At 43.7% G+C, this 20186-nt stretch overlaps 1 protein-coding gene across 1 annotated transcript in view; it reads right to left on the reverse strand.

Annotated features, from left to right (window-relative positions):
• Positions 1-2477: 2477 nt before the first annotated feature.
• Positions 2478-20186, reverse strand: part of LOC124556406 (glutamate receptor 3-like) — a 192290-nt gene continuing 174581 nt past the window's right edge. The window contains exon 4 of the mRNA XM_047130366.1: positions 2478-2719. Within this exon, the coding sequence (XP_046986322.1) occupies positions 2478-2719 (242 nt within the window). The remainder of the gene's footprint in view (positions 2720-20186) is intronic.

Consider the following 20186-nt stretch of genomic DNA (forward strand, 5'->3'; position numbering starts at 1 on the left):
GCATTGAAACTTCCTGGCAGATTAAAACTGTGTGCCGGACCGAGACTCGAACTCGGGACCTTTGCCTTTCGGCCGGCCGAAGTGGCCGTGCGGTTCTAGGCGCTGCAGTCTGGAACCGCGAGACCACTACGGTCGCAGGTTCGAATCCTGCCTCGGGCATGGATGTGTGTGATGTCCTTAGGTTAGTTAGGTTTAACTAGTTCTACGTTCTAGGGGACTAATGACCTCAGAAGTTGAGTCCCATAGTGCTCAGAGCCATTTGAACCTTTCGCGGGCAAGTGCTCTACCACTGAGCTACCCAAGCACGACTCACGCCCCGTCCTCACAGCTTTACTTCTGTCAGTACCTCGCCTCCTACCTTCCAAACTTTACAGAAGGTATCCTGCGACCCTTGCAGAACTAGCACCCCTGAAAGAAAGGATATTGCGGAGACATGGCTTAGCCACAGCGTGGGGGATGTTTCCAGAATTAAATATTCACTCTGCAGCGGAGTGTGCGCTGATTTTGAAACTTCCTGGCAGATTAAAACTTTGTGCCGGATCGAGACTCGAACTCGGGACCTTTGCCTTTCGCGGGCAACCACTACCTCGTCTCCTACCTTCCAAACTTCACAGAAGTTCTCCTGCGAAACTTGCAGGACTAGCTCTACTACAAGAAAGGGTATTGCGGAGACATGGCTTAGCCACAGCCTGTCTCGAACCTCGGTCCGGCACACAGTTTTAATCTGCCAGAAAGTTTCAAAATCAGCGCACACTCCGGTGCAGAGTGAAAGTTTCATTCTGGAAACATCCCCGAGGCTGTGGCTAAGCCATATCTCCGCAATATCCTCACTTCCAGTAGTGCTAGTCCGGCAAGTTTCGCAGGAGAACGTCTGTGGAGTTTGGGAGGTAGGAGACGAGGTACTGGCGGAAGTAAAGCTGTGAGGACGGGGCGTCAGTCGTGCTTGGGTAGCTCAGTGGTAGAGCACTTGCCCGCGGAATGCAGAGGTCCCGAGTTCGAGTCTCGGTCCGGCACACAGTTTTAATCTGCCAGGAATTTTCAGAATCAGCGCACACTGTTCTGCATTAGCATTGATCATGGACTGTGCTGTCACCAGATCTGGTAGGGTATATACGTGGCCTGAACAGGTTCAGAGTTGTGTGAGTGCTGTGAAGGACATGGAGATGCTACGTAGTCGTATGAAACAACGTCATCAGCACCTGACAGAATTTAAAAATGTCCTCATTGTGGGTGTCTATCTCCCCAGCTGGTCGGATTGGGCAATTGGGCAATATACAGACTTCTGAGGCATTCATACATGACAATGGACTGTGGGGGAACGTTATGGGATGTATACTCTTTCTCACGGTTTGGGTCGACAACGTCAGACAATCAAAAGGCGATATCGCCGTATTGTGAACCGAGAACATCGTAACTCCTACCACACGCACCTGTCATCCATGAAGATGTAGTGGGCCGCTTGCAACGTTCTGTATCACCCCATACCGTCGGTCAGAGGCTAGCAGCAGCCGGACAAGGGAACTACCGTCTCATGTGTAGGACGCCATTAATACCGATACACAGATGGCTGTTGTTGGAGTGGTGTTTTCACCAGGAAGCATGGACTGCTAATGAGTGGAGCGGAATTGTGTGTTCAGTGACGAATCACGGTTCTGCAGTACCCCAGATGACGATAGTCGGCGAGTGTGCGGCGATTGGGGGAAGGTCCCATTCTTCCCATGTTTTGGAGCGGTACAACCATGTTACTCCTGGAGTCATGGTGCGGGGAGCCGTCAGATAATGCTTCAGGTTACGGTTGGCAGTAACTGAAGAAATCCTGGCGGCGCAACAGTGGGTCACGGACATCCCACATTCTCGCGTGATATTTCTTGTGTGATAGTAACGTGGTACAATTTTCCGACAGAACGAAGCTCATCAAGTTTCATATGTCTCTATGAACTGACCTGTGGCGAGCAACATCCCCAGAATTATCTCCAATACAACAAGTGTGGAACCAAGTCGGACGTCAGCTCTGTCCCAGTACCAGTATCCAGTATAGCAAGGATCATTTACGGAAGTTGTGGGCCAGCGTGTCTCAGGAAGGGATACAATGGTTTTATGATAACGTTCCGAACGGAATCATTACATACATCCAGGCCAGAAGGTGTGCAGTGTCATGCTGATAAAAGGGCTTGTACTGCCATGATCTTTGTAAATTTGACTCGCTTTCGTAATCACTGCTGTAACGTCGCATATCCTCGTCTCAAGTTTATTTCGTTTCCTCTTCTCGTTTTGTGTGCTTCACTTCCTTGACCGACAGTTTATTTCTGTGTCAAAGATGAAATTTACTTTTCACGATAGACAGTTATAGTGTAATGATGTCACTGCAGCCCGAAAATTGGTTAACTAAATAAATTTGTTCTGTACAACAGCCCAAATATTACGCTTTCTGTTCAAAAATAAGAAGTTGCTCTACCAAGTAGCGACGGAAGCATCGATTAATAGGAGGTAGAAGAGCTTACGGAAAAGATGCTGTATTCGACGCCACTGGGAACCAAGTGCAGTGCGTACGAGCCGTCGCGGAGCATCCCGTCGAGGTCGGAGAAAGGCATGACGCTCTGGGAGTCGGCCAGGAAGGAGACGAGCAGCCCGCAGGAGGCGCTCACCATGAGGAGCCCCAGCAGCTGCGCAGACACCGCCAGCAGCCGCCGCGCGCAGCCACGAGATCGCTGCGGCTGGCCTGCAGGCAAACGGTTTCATGTCTCCTGGTAGTCATGTTATGTTATGCTGCCCGGGGACCTAGAAAAGACGGAGAGGCTCCGTCCCTGCGCAGCCGCAGTGGTCCGCTACCCTATGACGAATACCGCAGTCCACTTCACCCCTCCGCTGAAACACACCGAATCCAGGGTTATTGTGTGGTTTGGCCCCTGGTGGACCCCCCAGGGAACGTCTCACACAGGACGAGTGTAACCCCTATGTTTGCGTGGTAGAGTAATGGTGGTGTACGCGTACGTGGAGAGCTTATTTGCGCAGCAAACGCCGACATAGTGTAGCTGAGGCAGAATAAGGGAAACCAGCCCGTATTTGCCGAGGCAGATGGAAAACCGCCTAAAACCCACTCACAGACTGGCCGGCTCACCGGACCTCGACACAAATCCGCCGGGCGGATTCGTGCTGGGGTCCGGTGCTCCTTCCCGCCCAAAAAGCCGTGCGTTAGACCGCACGGCCAACCGGGCGGCCGTCTGGTGACCATACATCAGTTCGAGTTCTGCTTTAACAATTTCTCAGCCTGTAAATGTTGAACTTGCCCATATCACACGTATTCTCTGACACATTACCTCATCAAAATAGCAGACATGAACCACCCAACAGTAACCCATACGCCTAATATGTGTGTCTAAGCAAGAAATGTAGAGGAGAAATCAATAACAGGCTAAGTGCAAAAAGACTGATTCCGAATTATTAATTCTTTTTTGTTTTGACAAAAAATATTTTAATGTAAAATCCTCAACAATAATTTTTATTTATTGACTACAGTATGGGTCACACAGCCCGGCCGTTGAGCCGCGCGATCTAGCGCTCTGCTGTTCGGGAGGAAAGACGTGCCGGTCCCCGGCACGAATGCGCCCGGCGGATTAGTGTCGAGGTCCGGTGTGCCAGCCTGTCTGGGGATGGTTTTTAAGACGGTTTTCTATCTGCCTCGGCGAATGCGAGCTGGTTCCCCTTATTCCACCTCAGTTACATTACGTCGGCGATTGCTGCGCAAACACTTTCTCCACGTACGCGTACACCATAATTTCTCTACCACGCAAATATTGGGGTTATACTCGTCAGGTGTAAGACGATCCCGTGGGAGGGGCAGGGGGCGTTGGGGGTGGGGGGGGGGGGGGGTCCTCTGGAGGCCGAACCGCACAATAACCCTGGGTCCGATGTGGGGCGGCGGTGGGGTGAGTGGACAGCTGTAACCTGTTGTGCGGTTGTGCACCACTGCGGGGACGAAGCCTCTCCGTCGTTTCGAGGTCCCCAGTTTCATACAATAGAATACATTAAAATAGGTCACACATCTACTGCAGTTGTTTGTAAAAGATCTCTTCGTTTTACCCAGGAAATGAATATTTTATTCAGAAATCTTAGAACGTGCTAATGCTACACAGGTATTGGCAAAACGAGGTAAGTGGCAATGAAAGAAATGTCAAGCATTTGTAAGTTTTGTTAATACAAAAACATTTTACAGATACATTTTACAGACACGCTATCCTGTGATTAAATTACTTTAAATCCTTTTTTTAATTTTATAGAGCACAAAGCAATTTTAATGGATCAACTGTTCGAAAAATTTTCTATTAGCTACTTTCTAATACGGTAGCATCTGTTGCAGGTCCTTTTCCTTTTCAGCTGAGAAGCTGTTTTCACGTTGTTGTGACGATAAAAGAAATCTCTTTATTATCTAAGTGGTAATCGCTTTCTTGAAAATCGTGTAGATGCTCCAGTCTTCAAGTTCGTTAAACGTTGTCTCATCTTGACGACACCAGGTGCAACTTTTTTAAATTGGATCCATCTACATTTGAAAACATTTATTTTCTTTATGTTAATATGTGTATCGGCAGCTTATTTTAAAATAAAAAAAGTCCTCGGACTGGAGCGTAGTAACTAAGAATAAATTTTACAGGGTCCGTAGGTGCTCGACGCTCTGACATTCTTCCAGCCTCTTATGTTTTTCAATCTGGGAAAATCATTGTCACACGCTTAAAACAATTACAAAGATTCGTGGCACTTAGCCCACTTTTAGCCTCACCAGTTGACCGCCACGTATCCCTCATGCTATCCATCGGACCTTTGGTTTTGAACATATACTTCGTTCGGTTGGCACCAAGTAGGCAAACACACCAAAGAGGAGGAAACACGAAATGGAGTTGTAATATTTACATTGTTAAAAGCAGTGTCCGAAGAATAGTCATATCGAGTGGCAAAACAACAATAGTACACCACAAAAAAGAAGGAGAACCATGCTGAACAGAGTGGAGAAGGTCAGAACTCAAAGTTGTACTTATATGTCCGTAATAAAGTGGTAGTGCGACCTCCAGACCAGATGAGAGAAAAAAGTAATTACTTTTTTACCAAGTTTGTTTCTCTGGTCATCCTCCGCAGCAAGCATATAAATACTTGTTTTGTAAATAAAACTGCCTTTCCCTTCTGCTAGTTACTTTATTTATTTATTTATCCCGTTCGCGTTTCGCCTTCTCCTGTTCTAAGGCATCATCAGTGGGATCTGTAACGATACAAATTTGTTAGTTTTAGATTATCAAACAGTTTACTTCGCAATTTTTTTTGCACTAAACGTAATTACTTACGATTTGTTGATCTACGTTTCCTCATATCTGGTCTGGAGGTCGCACTACGAAGTTTATCACTGCCATATAATCACATATTTGTGTTCTGGCCTTCCTAACATTGTTCACCATGTTTCTCACTCTTTTTTGTGGTGTACTATTGTTCTTTTGTCACTCGATACAACTATTTCGCCGTCCACAGTTTTTTAGTTTTTTACAACGTAAATATTGCGACTTCATTACGTGTTTCATCTTCTTCGGCATGTTTACCTATTTAGTGCCAAACTAACGAAGTGTATGTCCGAGATTAACTTCTATTTATGATGTTTATACCGTGTGTGTGTGCATGAGTGAGAGACAGAGAGGGATAGAGCCAACGAGTCTGTTTTTTTTTTTTTTTTTTTTTTTTTTTTTTTTTTTTTTTTTTTTTTTTTGTATGTGTACTAGCTGTTAATGAGTGGTTGAAAACTTGACTTTTCGTTTCAATATTCTGTGGAGGGGTTCATGGATGGGTGAGTGTAAAGATGTTGGGTTCCATTATTATATTGGATAGTATTATTATGTTAATCCTTTTTGCGAACGTTATTCTATTATTTTATCTAATAGTGTAAATAATGAATTGCTTTGCATGTGTACTTGGTCATTCAACAGGATTTTCCCTTCTGCTTTGGTTTTATGTATGTGGTAATTTTCCTGCATGGTTGGGAGGTGTTTTTTATTGTTGATTCTAATTATTCTCAGGTCATCTTCCCCAGTGGTTGGATTGCGGTCATTTTCTCTTAGGTGTTCTGCAAGTGTGGAGTGGTTTGTCTCATATTTCCAAGCTCTCATGTGTTCTTTGTATCTGACATCAAATGTTCTGCTTGTTTGTCCAATGTATGTGCCTTCACAAGTGTAACAATGTAGTTGATATATCCCTGCTTTCTGGTATATATCTCCGGTTTTAGTCAGTTTTGGGGTGTATTTTTGTATAGAATTGTCTGTTGTGCATACCTTGTCTACTCCCTGTCTTTTGAAAATTTTGGTGATTTTATGGGTGAGTTTGTGTTTGTACGTCATTGTGTACCATATTGTGTTTTCTTTCATCTTTTTCTGATTATCCTGTACAGTCGTTATGGAACTGCGTGTTTGTGTTAGGTTCTTTCGTGTTGTTGTCTGTGGTTTGGATCTTTCTGCTTTTATTATACTTTTAATTTTGTTGTTTAGCTTTGTGACTGTGTGTTATTATTGTAACGATTATTTTGTGCTCTCTGTATTATTATGTCCAGTTCTTTTTGGTACCTTTCTTTGGTGAGTGGTACTGTGTTGAGTATATGGAGCATGTGTTGAAGTTCAAAAATGGTTCAAATGGCTCTGAGCACTATGGGACTTAACTACTGAGGTCATCAGTCCCCTAGAACTTAGAACTACTTAAACCTAACTAACCTAAGGACATCACACACATCCATGCCCGAGGCAGGATTCGAACCTGCGACCGTAGCGGTCAGGCGGTTCCAAACCGACGCGCTTAGAACCGCACGGCCACACCGGCCGGCTGTGTTGAAATGCTGCTTGCTTTAGTACATGTGGGTGGTTGAAGGATTGGGGAATGATAATGTCCGTTGCTGTGGGTTTACAGTAAATTTCAAACATATGTTTATTGTTTTGTTTTTTGATTGTGATATCTAGACAGTTGATTTGGTTGTTCTGTTCTGTTTCAATTGTGAACTTCATATTTTTATGTATTTTGTTGGTGACAGTATGTAGTTTTTCAATTTTTGTTTGTGGTTCTATTAAGCAAAGGATGTCAATGGCTGGTTCAAATGGCTCTGAGCACTATGGGACTTAACATCTGTGGTCATCAGTCCCCTAGAACTTAGAACTACTTAAACCTAACTAACCTAAGGACATCACACACATCCATGCCCGAGGCAGGATTCGAACCTGCGACCGTAGCAGTCGCGCCGTTCCGGACTGAGCGCCTTAACCGCGAGACCACCGCGGCCGGCGCAAAGGATGTCATCCATATACCTGAACCAATATATGTTGTATTATTTTGTTACTATTTTTGTGAAAATGATCTCTTCAATGTGGTTTACAAATATATTTGCTAAGGCTCCTGAAACTGGGGACCCCATTGGTAATCCATCTTCTTCTAAAAAAAATTCATTCTTGAATTGGAAGTAATTTTGTTCTGTTAAGAGCATTATTAGTGTGCGTATTTGGTTGATCTGTTCATCAGGGAATTGGCTATAAGTTTTCAGGTTCTTATCTATAATTTCTATTGTTTCTTGTACTGGTATGTTGGAATACATGCTTTCTATATCAAATGAGAGGAGTGTTGAAGTGTCCGGGATTTTTATATCTTTTATTTGATGTATTAGCTGTGTAGTGTTTTTAATGGTTCTGTCTTCTTGTACTTTGCGATTTTCAGACAATAATTTTGACATGTATCCTGCAAGCTTGTAAGTGGGGGGTTTTCTGAAATCCAGTACTGGCTTCACAGGAAGATTCGGTTTGTGAATTTTTAGTTGGCTTCGGAGGACTGGTGAAGTGGGATTGATCTGTGTCAACTTTCTTTTCTCTGTGTTACCCAGTATGATGTCAAGATTTTTCAGAGTGTTTTTTACTTTTGTCTGGAATCTGTTTGTTGGGTCTAATTTTAATTTTGTAATGTTATTTTGTGAGATGAGTTCTCATGTTTTTTCAATGTATTGTTCTTTGTCTATCAGTGCTACTGTGTCTCCCTTTTCTGCTTTTGAAATGATAACATTTTCATTTTGAAGTTTTCTCCTAAGTTTTCTGAGAGTTGCAGATTCTGTGCTTTTATTGTTTTTATGTTGTTGTGTTTTTGTACTGGTTATATATTCTGGATTTCTTTTTTTACTAGTTCTCTAGTTAATTCATTGTTGACATTGCCATTTTCATTATTGGCACTTGTATCGCTGTTGTTTGTGTAATGAAGATTTTCTCTGAGGTAAGTGACTTATGATATGTATAGGTTATTGTTAGAATTTCTTCTAATTCAGGGCCATTCTTTTGTATTAATTATTGGAAGTCAGGTTATTATTTTTTGAGCTGTCAAACTGCGTTGCGCTAGATTATTGTGGGTTAGTGTTGAATCGATAAGAAGAAGTAAAGAGAAAGTGGGCACAGTACGGTCGGTTTCACTCAGCAGTTTCAGAATTAAATAACGTAGATGTTTCACCTTCTAAGTGATTTATGTCTAAGTAAAAATTTATTTAAATAAAGAAGTTTCAGGGATTAAGTTCATATGACTGGAGGGGCGATGCGACTGCACTTCCTCAGCCAGTCTACCCCTCATTAAAAGTTTGTGTTAGGTACTGTCGTACGAGACGTAGAAAATGGAGTGATGCCCAGTCGTGTATACAGGGTGATTTAGTGACGATGCTAAAACCGTTAAGGTATGACTGGGAAGATAACCGTATCTATATGAGGTAATGGGTCCTGTTCACGCATTGATACTAAAGCGAACCTGATGCCTTGGTTCCATGATCACGCAAGGATTTGCATTTACTTACATGTTATTATTGTGTGAATTTATTATCCCACTGTGTGTGAATCCTATATCAACCGTAAATACAATGCAAGTGGACCTTTAGTAGTGTGTCTTAGACTCAGTTGTCACTTGTAATCTGGTAAGGTGACTGAGAAGCCTGACCTTAGGAACGACCCTGGGTCTGCAGATTGGTTCAAATGGCTCTGAGCACTATGGGACTTAACTTCTGAGGTCATCAGTCCCCTAGAACTTAGAACTACTTAAGCCTAACTAACCTAAGAACATCACACACATCCATGCCCGAGGCAGGATTGGAACCTGCGAGCGTAGCGGTCACGCGGTTCCAGACTGTGGTGCCTAGAACCGCTCGTCCATCCCGGCCGGCGTCTGCAGATTGTTGGAGCACCCTGATGAAAACATTTTTTAGATGGAATACTGCGTCGAGGTTATCATCGTACATAAAATATTCCTGTCGATTAACGTCATTGGCCAAACCACTGGAAAATATCGTATTTGTTATCTCCCGCTTGGAATAAAGAGACAACATTCCACTGTTTACGATGTTCGCAATCCATTGAATTACTAATCTTGTTCTGATGCCATCACATCCTCAGAACTACATGTCCGGGATGACTAATACAAAACACAATTTTAAGTGCCACGTCTGACAATAGCGTCAACCCAAACTCGCAGGACTAAATACAGAGACAAAATACTTCAATAAGAAATAAGCTACGAAAGTTAACAAGAAGAGAGCCTACACTACTGAGTCCTGACCGATCTCGACATAAGTAAAATGGCCGATATCTCGATATAAGTATGTCTGCGGATAAATATTTACAGGTCCATTTTGGAGTGTTTACCAGTATTATCTCTTGTAGGAATGTGGGACACTTTTAAAAGAATACTCTGTATAGGGAAGCTGTCACATCAGAAAATTGTTATAAAATGCAGGAAGAACTGTAGGGAAATGGAACTTAGTGGGACTGGCAGTTGACCTTCAACATAAACATAATGCGGATTAACAGAGGGAAACACTCTCTGCTGTTCCATTACGATAGCCATCCATTGTCCGGAAACAGTCACAATTGTAAAATACGTCGCAATTTAAAACAGAATGACACCGTAAAAACAAATGTAAGGATGACGTATGCCAGACTGAAACTGAGACTAAATCATGAGGCAACACGATCCACCCACGAAAGAGATAGCTTACAAAACCTACGTTGTAACATTTTGAGTATTATTCTCAACGCGCGACTCTTTTGAGGTAATATTACTAAGGGATATAGGGAATAACGAAACAAAAGAAGCAAGTTATGTCATTGAATCGTTTAGTTACCGGTATAGCGTCGCGGAAATGTTCATCCAACTCCAGCATCATAGAGAATTATGGTGTTTATATCGGGAGAACGCACATTCCAAGAAGGGTCAAGCAACATACTACTTCCTCTGGCATCGTAAAGGGATCATGAGGGGGAAATCAGAATAGTTTGAGTCGTTCGAAGGCTTTTACACAATCGTTCTTCACGAGCATGACTCGCGGGTGGAATAGGAAAGAGAGCAATGATAATGGCAGTGGAAGTATTCGCCACCACACATCTTATGGTGACTTGTGGTGTGCTTATGCTGATGTCGATGTAGACTGTAGATCGCAGGGTTATAGACTAATGCTCCATTTAAGTCGAGATCTTTATTAACGAGAATTAGCTGAGTTGAAAGACCAAGAGGACGAAATCGACCCCCGCAGATTTAAAGGCTGCACGAGTGGCCAAACGAGGGTTGGAACCCCACTGCCCTCCTCCAACTGCTCCATCGCCTTCCAGCCACGTACGAGGACAATGTGTTAACTTTTGGGCCGCGCGGGATTAGCCGAGCGGTCTAGGGCGCTGCAGTCATGGACTGTGCGGCTGGTCCCGGCGGAGGTTCGAGTCCTCCCTCGGGCATGGGTTTGTCCGTGTGTGTGTGTGTTTGCCTTTAGGATAATTTAGGTTAAGTAGTGTGTAAGCTTAGGGACTGATGACCTTAGCAGTTAAGTCCCATAAGGTTTCACACGCATTTGAACATTTTATTTGTTAACTTTTGGGCCTTGTTGCTTGGACCACTCTTATGAAGCAGTACACTTGCTATGGCTTGAACAACGCATTTAGTTGGTTGCCGCTGGGTGCAGGGTGATTTTGTGACTTCTGACTATGAAATGACTGTTTCAATACATCTCATGTACTAAGCAACAGTGCAAAAGCTCTTTTATAACGTAATTGGGACAACAATTGGGTTTAACTCAACTAGAACACCGTGGTTGAATGACTGCTGAGACGTGACACATGCCGAGACTATGGACTGAAAACTACTGAAAGTTTCCTTAGCCTTGAAGTTAGGTGTGGTGCTGCGCTTCCAAGGACACCATTTCGGTAGTAGGCGTAGTGTGTTTTTCGTAATGTGGAAGTCTATTGGAAGTAAACACATACTGCAGGGCGTGCAGTCTACAGAAGATAGACACAAATTTCCTTCGGACACACATGCCCGTCCAAAGGAACAGGTACCGCAGCGGCCAAAGCCGTTATAAAATACATGAAATGTATTTACGATTAAGATTATGGACAACCATCATAGGTATAATGGAAAGATGACAATGAAAATTTGTGTAGGAGCAGGACTCGAACCTGTGTATCCCAGTTATCGCGATTGGTCACCTTACCATTCGGCACCCTGAGCACGACTCACAGCTCGACCCAAACTTGTATATGTCGTCAACCACATGTCTACAACGTGCAGCCGTACGTTCATTACGTATATTCCCTTGCAAGGGAGACCAGGCAAGCGACTGTCAGTTAAAATGTCTCCCCTGTACAGTTATATACATAATGAATGTACGAGTGCAAGTTGTGGACACATGGTTGACGATATATGCAAATTTGGGTGTGCTCGTGAGTCGTGCTCAGATAGCCTAATGGTAAGACGACCGCTCGTTACAAGCAGGATATATGGGTTCGAATGCCACTCTGGCTCAAATTTTCACTGTCTGCATTCCGTTACAGAGTTGACGGTTGTATATATTTGCAACTGGAATAGCGAATACATTTCATGTAATGAGTGAAAGATGTGTGACGTTATATGAAGTTAGGGAGCTAATTGGCGTCCTACAATTGGTACAAGGTAAGATGAATTTGTTATACGGCTGTACACTAGCGGGCACTAGGGCTGAGAGCGCGCCACTGCAGTGCCAGCTTCCGGCTAGCTGACTGGTGGTACGAGCGAGTCCAGATGCAGAGACAATGAGCGCATCGCTGGAAATCCCAGAGCTAGGAATTTGGATGTCTGATGCTCGCATTACCTTTGTGTAAAATATGCTCCATCAAATGGCGGAGTGTCAGACACTCTTAAAGATGGCCAAATTACAGCTCTTTGAGATTCTACAATAACTCACAATACAATAATAATGCAAAACTGAATACATTGTCGATCTCAGATAAATGAGGCATATCCAATGACACAACAGTATTTCAATACCTTTAGTACTACAGAAATTAATATTCCACGTCGAATAAACATTTACCAGAATGAACCTCTAAATTAACAATTTTTAAACGCTTCATGTCCCTGCAACAATAGGTAGCTGAGATGATAGCATTGCAGTATCGCTATCATCCCTGAGAGCTACGTATCTTTATGCATTTTATTGGTTGATTTACTACGTCTCTTACATCTTTTTCACCACGCAAATGTTTGTCAGAACTATTCTCCACACTACTCTGCGAGTACAATCGCGAAAGTAAGTAGATGACCGTGCAGTATGTTCATTCATTGTTAATTCTTGAACATATACACCAACGTATACCACACAGCGACCTATATATCTCTAGCATTCGATCATAGTGCGTAACTTGCGATCTTTCTCTCTGCGGATGACAGTCACACGGCATTCTCGCATTCTTAGGATAATGTTAGAGACCGAAAAATCTCCTCGCATTGTCTTTGACTGACGCTCCCTGGAGCTGACCAGATGTAGACCGCTGCATTCCACATTTCGTGTAGGAACAGAGCACAAGGTTTCTCCATATGCGCGAATGTTGAGGAGGTTAGCACCCTTTATCGGTGTACAGTAGATATGAATCTGTTGTGATGATATAACAGACGGTTAAGAACAAGAAACGGGTGGTTTTTATGCATGATGGAGCTCCAGGCGGACGGAGTTTGCTGCACTTTACGTAAATGAACTACGCTAGCAATTCTAAAGTATTGTTCTAGTGTGATGGGTCATTACCAAGAAGGTATTGGTAAGAGAGAACATAAGCACATGCATTCCTAAGGCTACATGCACTCCTAAGGCTACAATGTTGTGCATTTAAAACACGCTATAATGATAGATCGTTGCGGTTTTCGACCTATTAGTCGTATGGAATGCAACGCTGTTACTATCCCAATGTAAGAAATATATTTCCAGCGAATGACATACATTCTCCTTGCAAGTTTCTCTACGATAAACTATGGCGATAAACTGTATAATGAAAAACTACGCCGGGCGGGGTGGCCGAGCGCTTCTAGGCGCTACAGTCTGGAACCGCGTGACAGCTACGGTCGCAGGTTCGAATCCCGCCTCGTGCATGGATGTGTGTGATGTCCTTAGGTTAGTTACGTTTAAGTAGTTCTAAGTTCTAGGGGACTGATGATCTCAGAAGTTAAGTCCCATAGTGCTCAGAGCCATTTGAACCATTTTTTTTATGAAAAACTACTTCCCTAAAACATCTATTCCTTGTAATACACGTATAATACAGCTTTCCAGAAGCTATTGGTCATTGTTGAAATTACGATAAAGTTGCTAAAATTAATCTCACTATCAACTATGATGCCTATTATCGCTGATGATTACCACACAATGTGATTTACACTGTGGGATGTGTAGTTTCCTGGGGGGAGTCAATGGACCAAACGTGTTAATGTCAGTTTAGAATCTGACACAGCCGTCGAAGGCGTGGCGGAAAAAAAAGTATGGCAGTGTACAAAGCGTATTAAAGCAGAAAAAACGGTGTATCAAACAACGAAAAAGGGTCCCTCTCCGGCGACTGATAACGTGTGAGAGAAGGTTCTCATACAGTACAGGCAATGAAACTTTACTCCGGTCTGTGCAAGCGACGTCGATCGCTGACCACCTGCTCCAATGGATAAATTCCTGTATATTTAATACGATCGCCGCATATGCTCGATGCCGGCATGTAGACAGTATTCGTTTTCGATTTATCGGAAGAGAGAGATGTGGTAAAAATCTATCTGATAAAATTAACGGAGGTTTTATAGTTCGTAAGTTTTCTCTGCTGGAAGGTATACAATAAATATGATAGAATGATTGTTTGATTGACGTGAATGGATACTGAGGGACGCAGATGTGCTTTGATGTTGAGGCTTCCTAATTTTCCCAGCAAGAAACACCACCATAACTGTTCGCACTGTCGCCGTGTGGCAGGAGCAGGCTTCATTTCACGCTGACCTCACACATCGTACATGGGTGGCTGAGCTACGACAACATGTTCCCACTTCCACTGAGTGGTCAAAACACTCTCCAATAGCTTTAACTCAGCTCACTCTGTTTCTCCACAGGTTTCAGAATGTTTTGGATATTGCTCTCTCTGACTTCTGGGAAAAATAAAATTGTTAAAATTGATCTCGCTATCAGCTGCGGTGTATATTACAGTACCTCGTTCCACATCAACGGCGTCTTTCCAATCCCGACCGTCCCCTGGGTATGCTGTTCATTACTGAAGAATGATTGACTGACACCATTCTATTGAGATGGAGGAACTTTGACGGAACACAGGATATCTTCTACTTGTCGCTGTGGAACGTGGGATTAAATGTAGAGGCCATAACCTTAATACAGTTATTTGGAGGCGTTTCTCATTGCTGCAGACGCGTCCTATGCTGCAATACCATACGTATGTTTTCATTTCTATTTTTTTCCACCAATAATATAACACTACCCCTTTTTGTTTGTGCTACCTCATGGGTGTTGTGAACAGCACCTTCCAGCCATGGTCAACGTCAGAACAGTAACGAGAACAGTAATCATGTACATGATTGCAAAATGAAGGAACAATGCTTTTCGAAATGGAGCACTGAGACATCCGATACCCTGTCGATGGGAAGATGAGATTAACGTTACAGGTAATCACCTCCGAATAGCTGTTAGAAGCAATCTACAATACCGCAAACTCTTCCAGTTTCCACATTTTGCGAAGTCTTCCTTATATTTGTCATTGAGAAATATCGTATCAGTGTTTTATTTCAACCTGCCTGTGTTGTGGTATCTGTATAGTTTATGCCATGTGATGGTAGAACATTTCCCCGCGAAAGGCAAAGGTCCCGAGTTCGAGTCTCGGTCCTGCACATAGTTTTAATCTGGCAGGAAGTTTCACCACCATAACTGTTTGTACTATCTCTTCTACTACCTCGTGTTGCAGGGGAAAGCTTCGTTTGGCGCTGGCCTTGCACACTGTACACGGTTGGCGGAGCTATGACAGCATGTTCCCATTTCCACCGAGTGGTCTAAACGCATTCCTGTCGCATTAACTCAGGTCGTCCTGTTTCCCCACAGGATGAAAAAGGTCTTAGATATAGCACTCGGCGACTTCCGTACAGGTCATTCCTAAGTTGGGACGATCATATGGACTAAGTTGCAGGGAGGGCGGGGCAGAGACTTAGGAGCAGTTACAAGATGTAGAGGGACTGTCTACAAACAGCGCTGGAGTTCTTGGTGTATGGGAGCCTTAGCAGATAGGTTCGAAAAGAAAAGGGGTGACTCGTTTCGAGATATGAGAGTGGTACAAATATGATTTACCAGTGGGTGTAATCATTAAAAGGCGTCTCTCCAGGCTCCAATGCAAATATGTGGTTGAATGGATTGACTCGATTCCAAATTGCGGACAGCATTTCGGACAGTATTTCTGCCTGGAAGCAAAACACTATCAGCGACCGTGTGTGCCTGTTGGCTCAAGACCACTTTTAATGCAGGGTGATGGTAACATATGCGTTATGGTTGTGTTTTTTAATATCCCAGTCCTTACGCGAAATGTATGTTGTGGGTTGTAGAATCCCTTTGTGATCAGCTTCGGATGTCATTTCTCAATAGTGTTCCTCGAAAAGAACATCGATTTTCCTCCATGCATTCCCAGTTGTCCTACTTGGCGAGTGAAATCCGGCTGCTGAAAAGAAATTGCTCGCCATACAAGGTGACTCTCACGATCAATTTAATTAATTAGCCAATCAAATTGATATCAATGACGTGCCGCCTGGTGGGTGGAAGAGATGGCTAGGGCACCACGGAATGTTTTTTGACAAGCATTTTTTTTTCTTTTCGTTGCGGCAATATCTTTTAACGAAATTTCGCCTGCCGCTGTAGCCGAGCGCTTCTAGGCGCTTCAGTCTGGAACCGCGTGACCGCTATGGTCGCAAGTTCGAATCCTGCCTCGGGCATGGATGTGTGTTATGTCCTTAGGTTAGTTAGGTTTAAATAGTTCTACGTTCTAGGGGACTGATGACATCAGATGTTAAGTCCCATAGTGCTCAGAGCCATTTGAACCATTTTTAACGAAATTTCAATCTCCCACCTACACAGGGCGAGACAGCCTCTTACGATTTGTTTCGTAAATGCTAGTATGATATAACATAGCATAGGTGAATTGGGACCTGCCATTGTGTACAAAACAGCTACATTGTCTTGAAATACAACTTCTAGTTGTCAAACGTTAAATGACTATATTTTTATTCCGACATGTGTGCCAATAGCGTGAAAGATTGTCTGGAATGTTTGTTATAAAAGGTGCATGAGAGTTAATTTGTAGACACTGAATGCGAGAGATGCTCTCAGGTTGTGTACTTTTTCAACAAGCTGGAAGAAATTGCTTAATATACAATTTTTTTCTTTGTGGTTTAAGTTCTCGCTTTTTCTTTACTCTGATGACAGTTTCGAAATAACGAGGACAATCGGCAGTGATCGGTAGTTCTTGCATCAAAATAGTCGAAGTTTCTTTCCCCTGATTTTCTGAATGGTGGGCATGTCTTTGCTGATCATTTGTGATCGGTGGTGGTACACTTTGCTAGGCGTCACAAAATAATGAGATGCGACTGCAATCGAATGTAAAAACTATACCGATTTTGTTTATAAAACTACAAGAAAATGGACTTTACCAATTTTCATGGAAAGGCAACATTTATTATGGTCGCAAATGAGTCTTGCTTTCTATTAATAGGTGCTTGATTGTAGATGCATTGGCGTCAAATACAATTGTTGTCCATCGACGTACGGGGGCTGCTGCGAGCAAGGAGGAGGGGGGGCGTGTCTGCTGTGGTGGTCGCTGGACACAGCCGCTCTCTGCCATGGGGGAGACGGGGGGGAAGGGCGGCGTGTAGGGGCTCTGTAGCTTATATTTTCAATGAACAAGCTGCACTTGAGGCGGTCGTCCTTTTATCTTCTATTGTTATGTGACTATACACGCTATTGTGCTGGCATATGAGCGCCACACCGCGGTGGTGTCCAGATGGTGGAATGCCAAGTGCGGGCAGCAGCCTTAGAGGGTGGTAGCGGTGGTCCGAGATGCTGGGAGGAGCACTGACAGTTCTATGTCAGTTCTATGCTAGTTAATTTCCATTTTGTGTTGTTTAGGACCGCCGTCTGAAGGCATGCCGCTTATCGCAAGTGACCTCGGAGGCTCTGGTGGGGCCGTGAGTGGGTCGGCAAGACAACACAAAAGGGCGGGCAGTGGGGGCGCGAGCCTCTCGGTGGAGCATCTTTCCGTTTGAAGAAGCATGTGTGCCGGCCGGTGTGGCCGTGCGGTTCTAGGTGCTTCAGTCTGGAACCACGTGACCGCTACGGTCGCAGGTTCGAATCTTACCTCGGGCATGGATGTGTGTGATGTCCTTAGGTTAGTTAGGTTTAAGTAGTTCTAAGTTCTAGGGGACTGATGACCACAGATGTCAAGTCCCATAGTGCTCAGAGCCATTTGAACCATTTTTTTTAAGAAGCATGTGTGCTCCCCGTAGATGGATGGATGGATGGAGGTGGGGGAGGGGAAAGCGGACGTGTGAGGGGAAGTGAGAAGGCCTTGGTTTTCGGCAGTTTGTGATTATACATCGAGAACAACACATGTTGAACTACCACCCCCTTAGGAGTCGGTTAGGACGACGATTTTCGCAGTACTTATACGCAATATGACCCATTCAATACAAGTGCTGGTTTTTCACGACAATTTTGAACTGTATTTAGAACTTTTACGCAAAGGTGTATGGCGCTTTTATGCCATCCTTATGTAGCGCTATGCTTATAGTTGTGTAATTAAGACCGACCTTTGTGAGTAATTACTTTGGATTGATCTTTGCGTCAGTTTCCCGTTCAAAATAAATAAAGTACACTAACATAACCTTCCTCTCCCACATCTGGACACTTTCCATGTGTTGGGGGTGCACTTGAGCTTTCCATCCACTAGAATCAGCGTTCGACTCCCGGAAAGGGCACAGCCATTTTTAATTCCCTATCAATTCCAGGAGCCTCTGGTGATTTGATTGTGTTAGGGGGTGCCACTGGACTTCTCGTCTGGGAAGACCAGGGTTTGAGTCCCGGAAATGGTAGTGCAATTTTTAATTTCCCGCCAGTTCCCGGGTGGGGGATGGGGTTGGATATCAGCACAGCCCTGGGACAAAGAAATTCCCGCCAAAATTCGAAATTCCCACCAAAATTCGAAATTCCCACCAAAATTCGAAATGCCCACCAAAATTCGAAATTCCTGCCAACATTCAAAATTTCCGCCAATAAGGAAGGTTGGGAGGAGGGTGCTAGGAGGAGATTACTGGGGCACACGTGCAGGCTGAGAAACGCACGTGACGACATCCGGGCCGGGGGTGGACGTGGTTGGGATGGGGTGGGCGTGGACGTGGGTGAATAAGTGATCAATTTAATTTTTGCATATCGATTTGATGTCAAAAGTGGAGTCGTAAGCCCTTCTCCATACTGATATCGGATTTATGGACAGCTTTGCTGGATTCATGGTGTCAATTCCCTCCATCAGTACTTTAGACATTAGTTGAGTCCATGCCACGTCGTGTTGCAGCACTTCTGTGTGCTCGCAGAGGCCCTATACGATATTAGGCAAATGTACCAGTTTCCTAGGCTCTTCAGTGTATATTTCGCAGAACACATTGATTAAGTCAAGGGTCAGATCTGGAAAGGTTTCTCGATTTAAAACCCATTACTGTTGAATTTTTGAAGGAAAGAATAGTGCAGGAACGAAAATTAGAACGTCCGGAATGGATAGCAAATCTCCCATTTTGAATGGACGTGACTGCTTACTGCCCACACTAATATACTGTGAAGCAACTTATTGATGATTTGATTTGAAAGCATTTAAAAAGAAAATAACATTGTAGAAGGGAAAAATTCAGACAAGACACAGCCCAGTTCCCTATGATCACTGGCATAACAACGAGAGGCTTGAAGAATTCGTTGTCGCTTTGAAAGAATGACAAGGACATATTTCTAAACGTATTGAGGACACTGCCAATCTTACATCCGCCTACAAGCCCTTTTAGAGACCGTTTGCTGTTACAGTTAAGGTACCCTGAGCATGTCCAGGGGTAACTCACTGATCTGCAGTATAATTCTCATTTCAAAGACAAATCCTTTTACGTTAGTAATGTAAAGAGCCTCTACATTGGTTCCCTCAGATAGAGTTTCCACGTTTCCATAATAAGGTTAGAAAAGTGCTAAACTATTCCGATCAACATATTGTGTCAAAGACCTTTTCTGCGATTATGAAACTAAATACGTCATGATCATGTAGAGACCTGCAATCGAAAATCTGTGAAATTGTCCAAATCTGTCCATACGCTGATAATTTGTACGAGATAAAAATTATATTATTTGTTCAGATCGCCAAAATTAACTAAATAATACCAAAACATTGTTTTGTTTATGATATATATTGTTGAAAAATGTGACACATAAAACAGGTCTTGTGCAGTGTGACTGCACTGCCGTTTAACTGCAGAGCGTTCGTAGTTTCGGCCTCATAACGTTCAGACAGCGTTCCGTACGTTTGGGGAAAAGTGCAGCCAGGCTGAGTACTGCGGCACGGCTCGCGAGCCAAATTCGTGGCCACCCTTGATTTGGATGGTGCGTGGTATTTGAACTTTCTGGAGAATGCCTTCTTCTAACAGGACATTCCCTTGCTACTGCATACCAGTTAATGGTTTCTTCACGACGGTACTTCAGCGTACTTTGATCGTTGTGGCAGGCTATATCTTACAGACTACTTCATGCAGACATTATCTTGGCCCTGAATTCCCCTGACCTCACCTCTCTTGACTTATTCCCCTGATGTTATGTTAAGCCC

Source organism: Schistocerca americana, chromosome X, assembly GCF_021461395.2.
Source record: "Schistocerca americana isolate TAMUIC-IGC-003095 chromosome X, iqSchAmer2.1, whole genome shotgun sequence".
NCBI classification, from domain to species: Eukaryota; Metazoa; Arthropoda; class Insecta; order Orthoptera; family Acrididae; genus Schistocerca; species Schistocerca americana.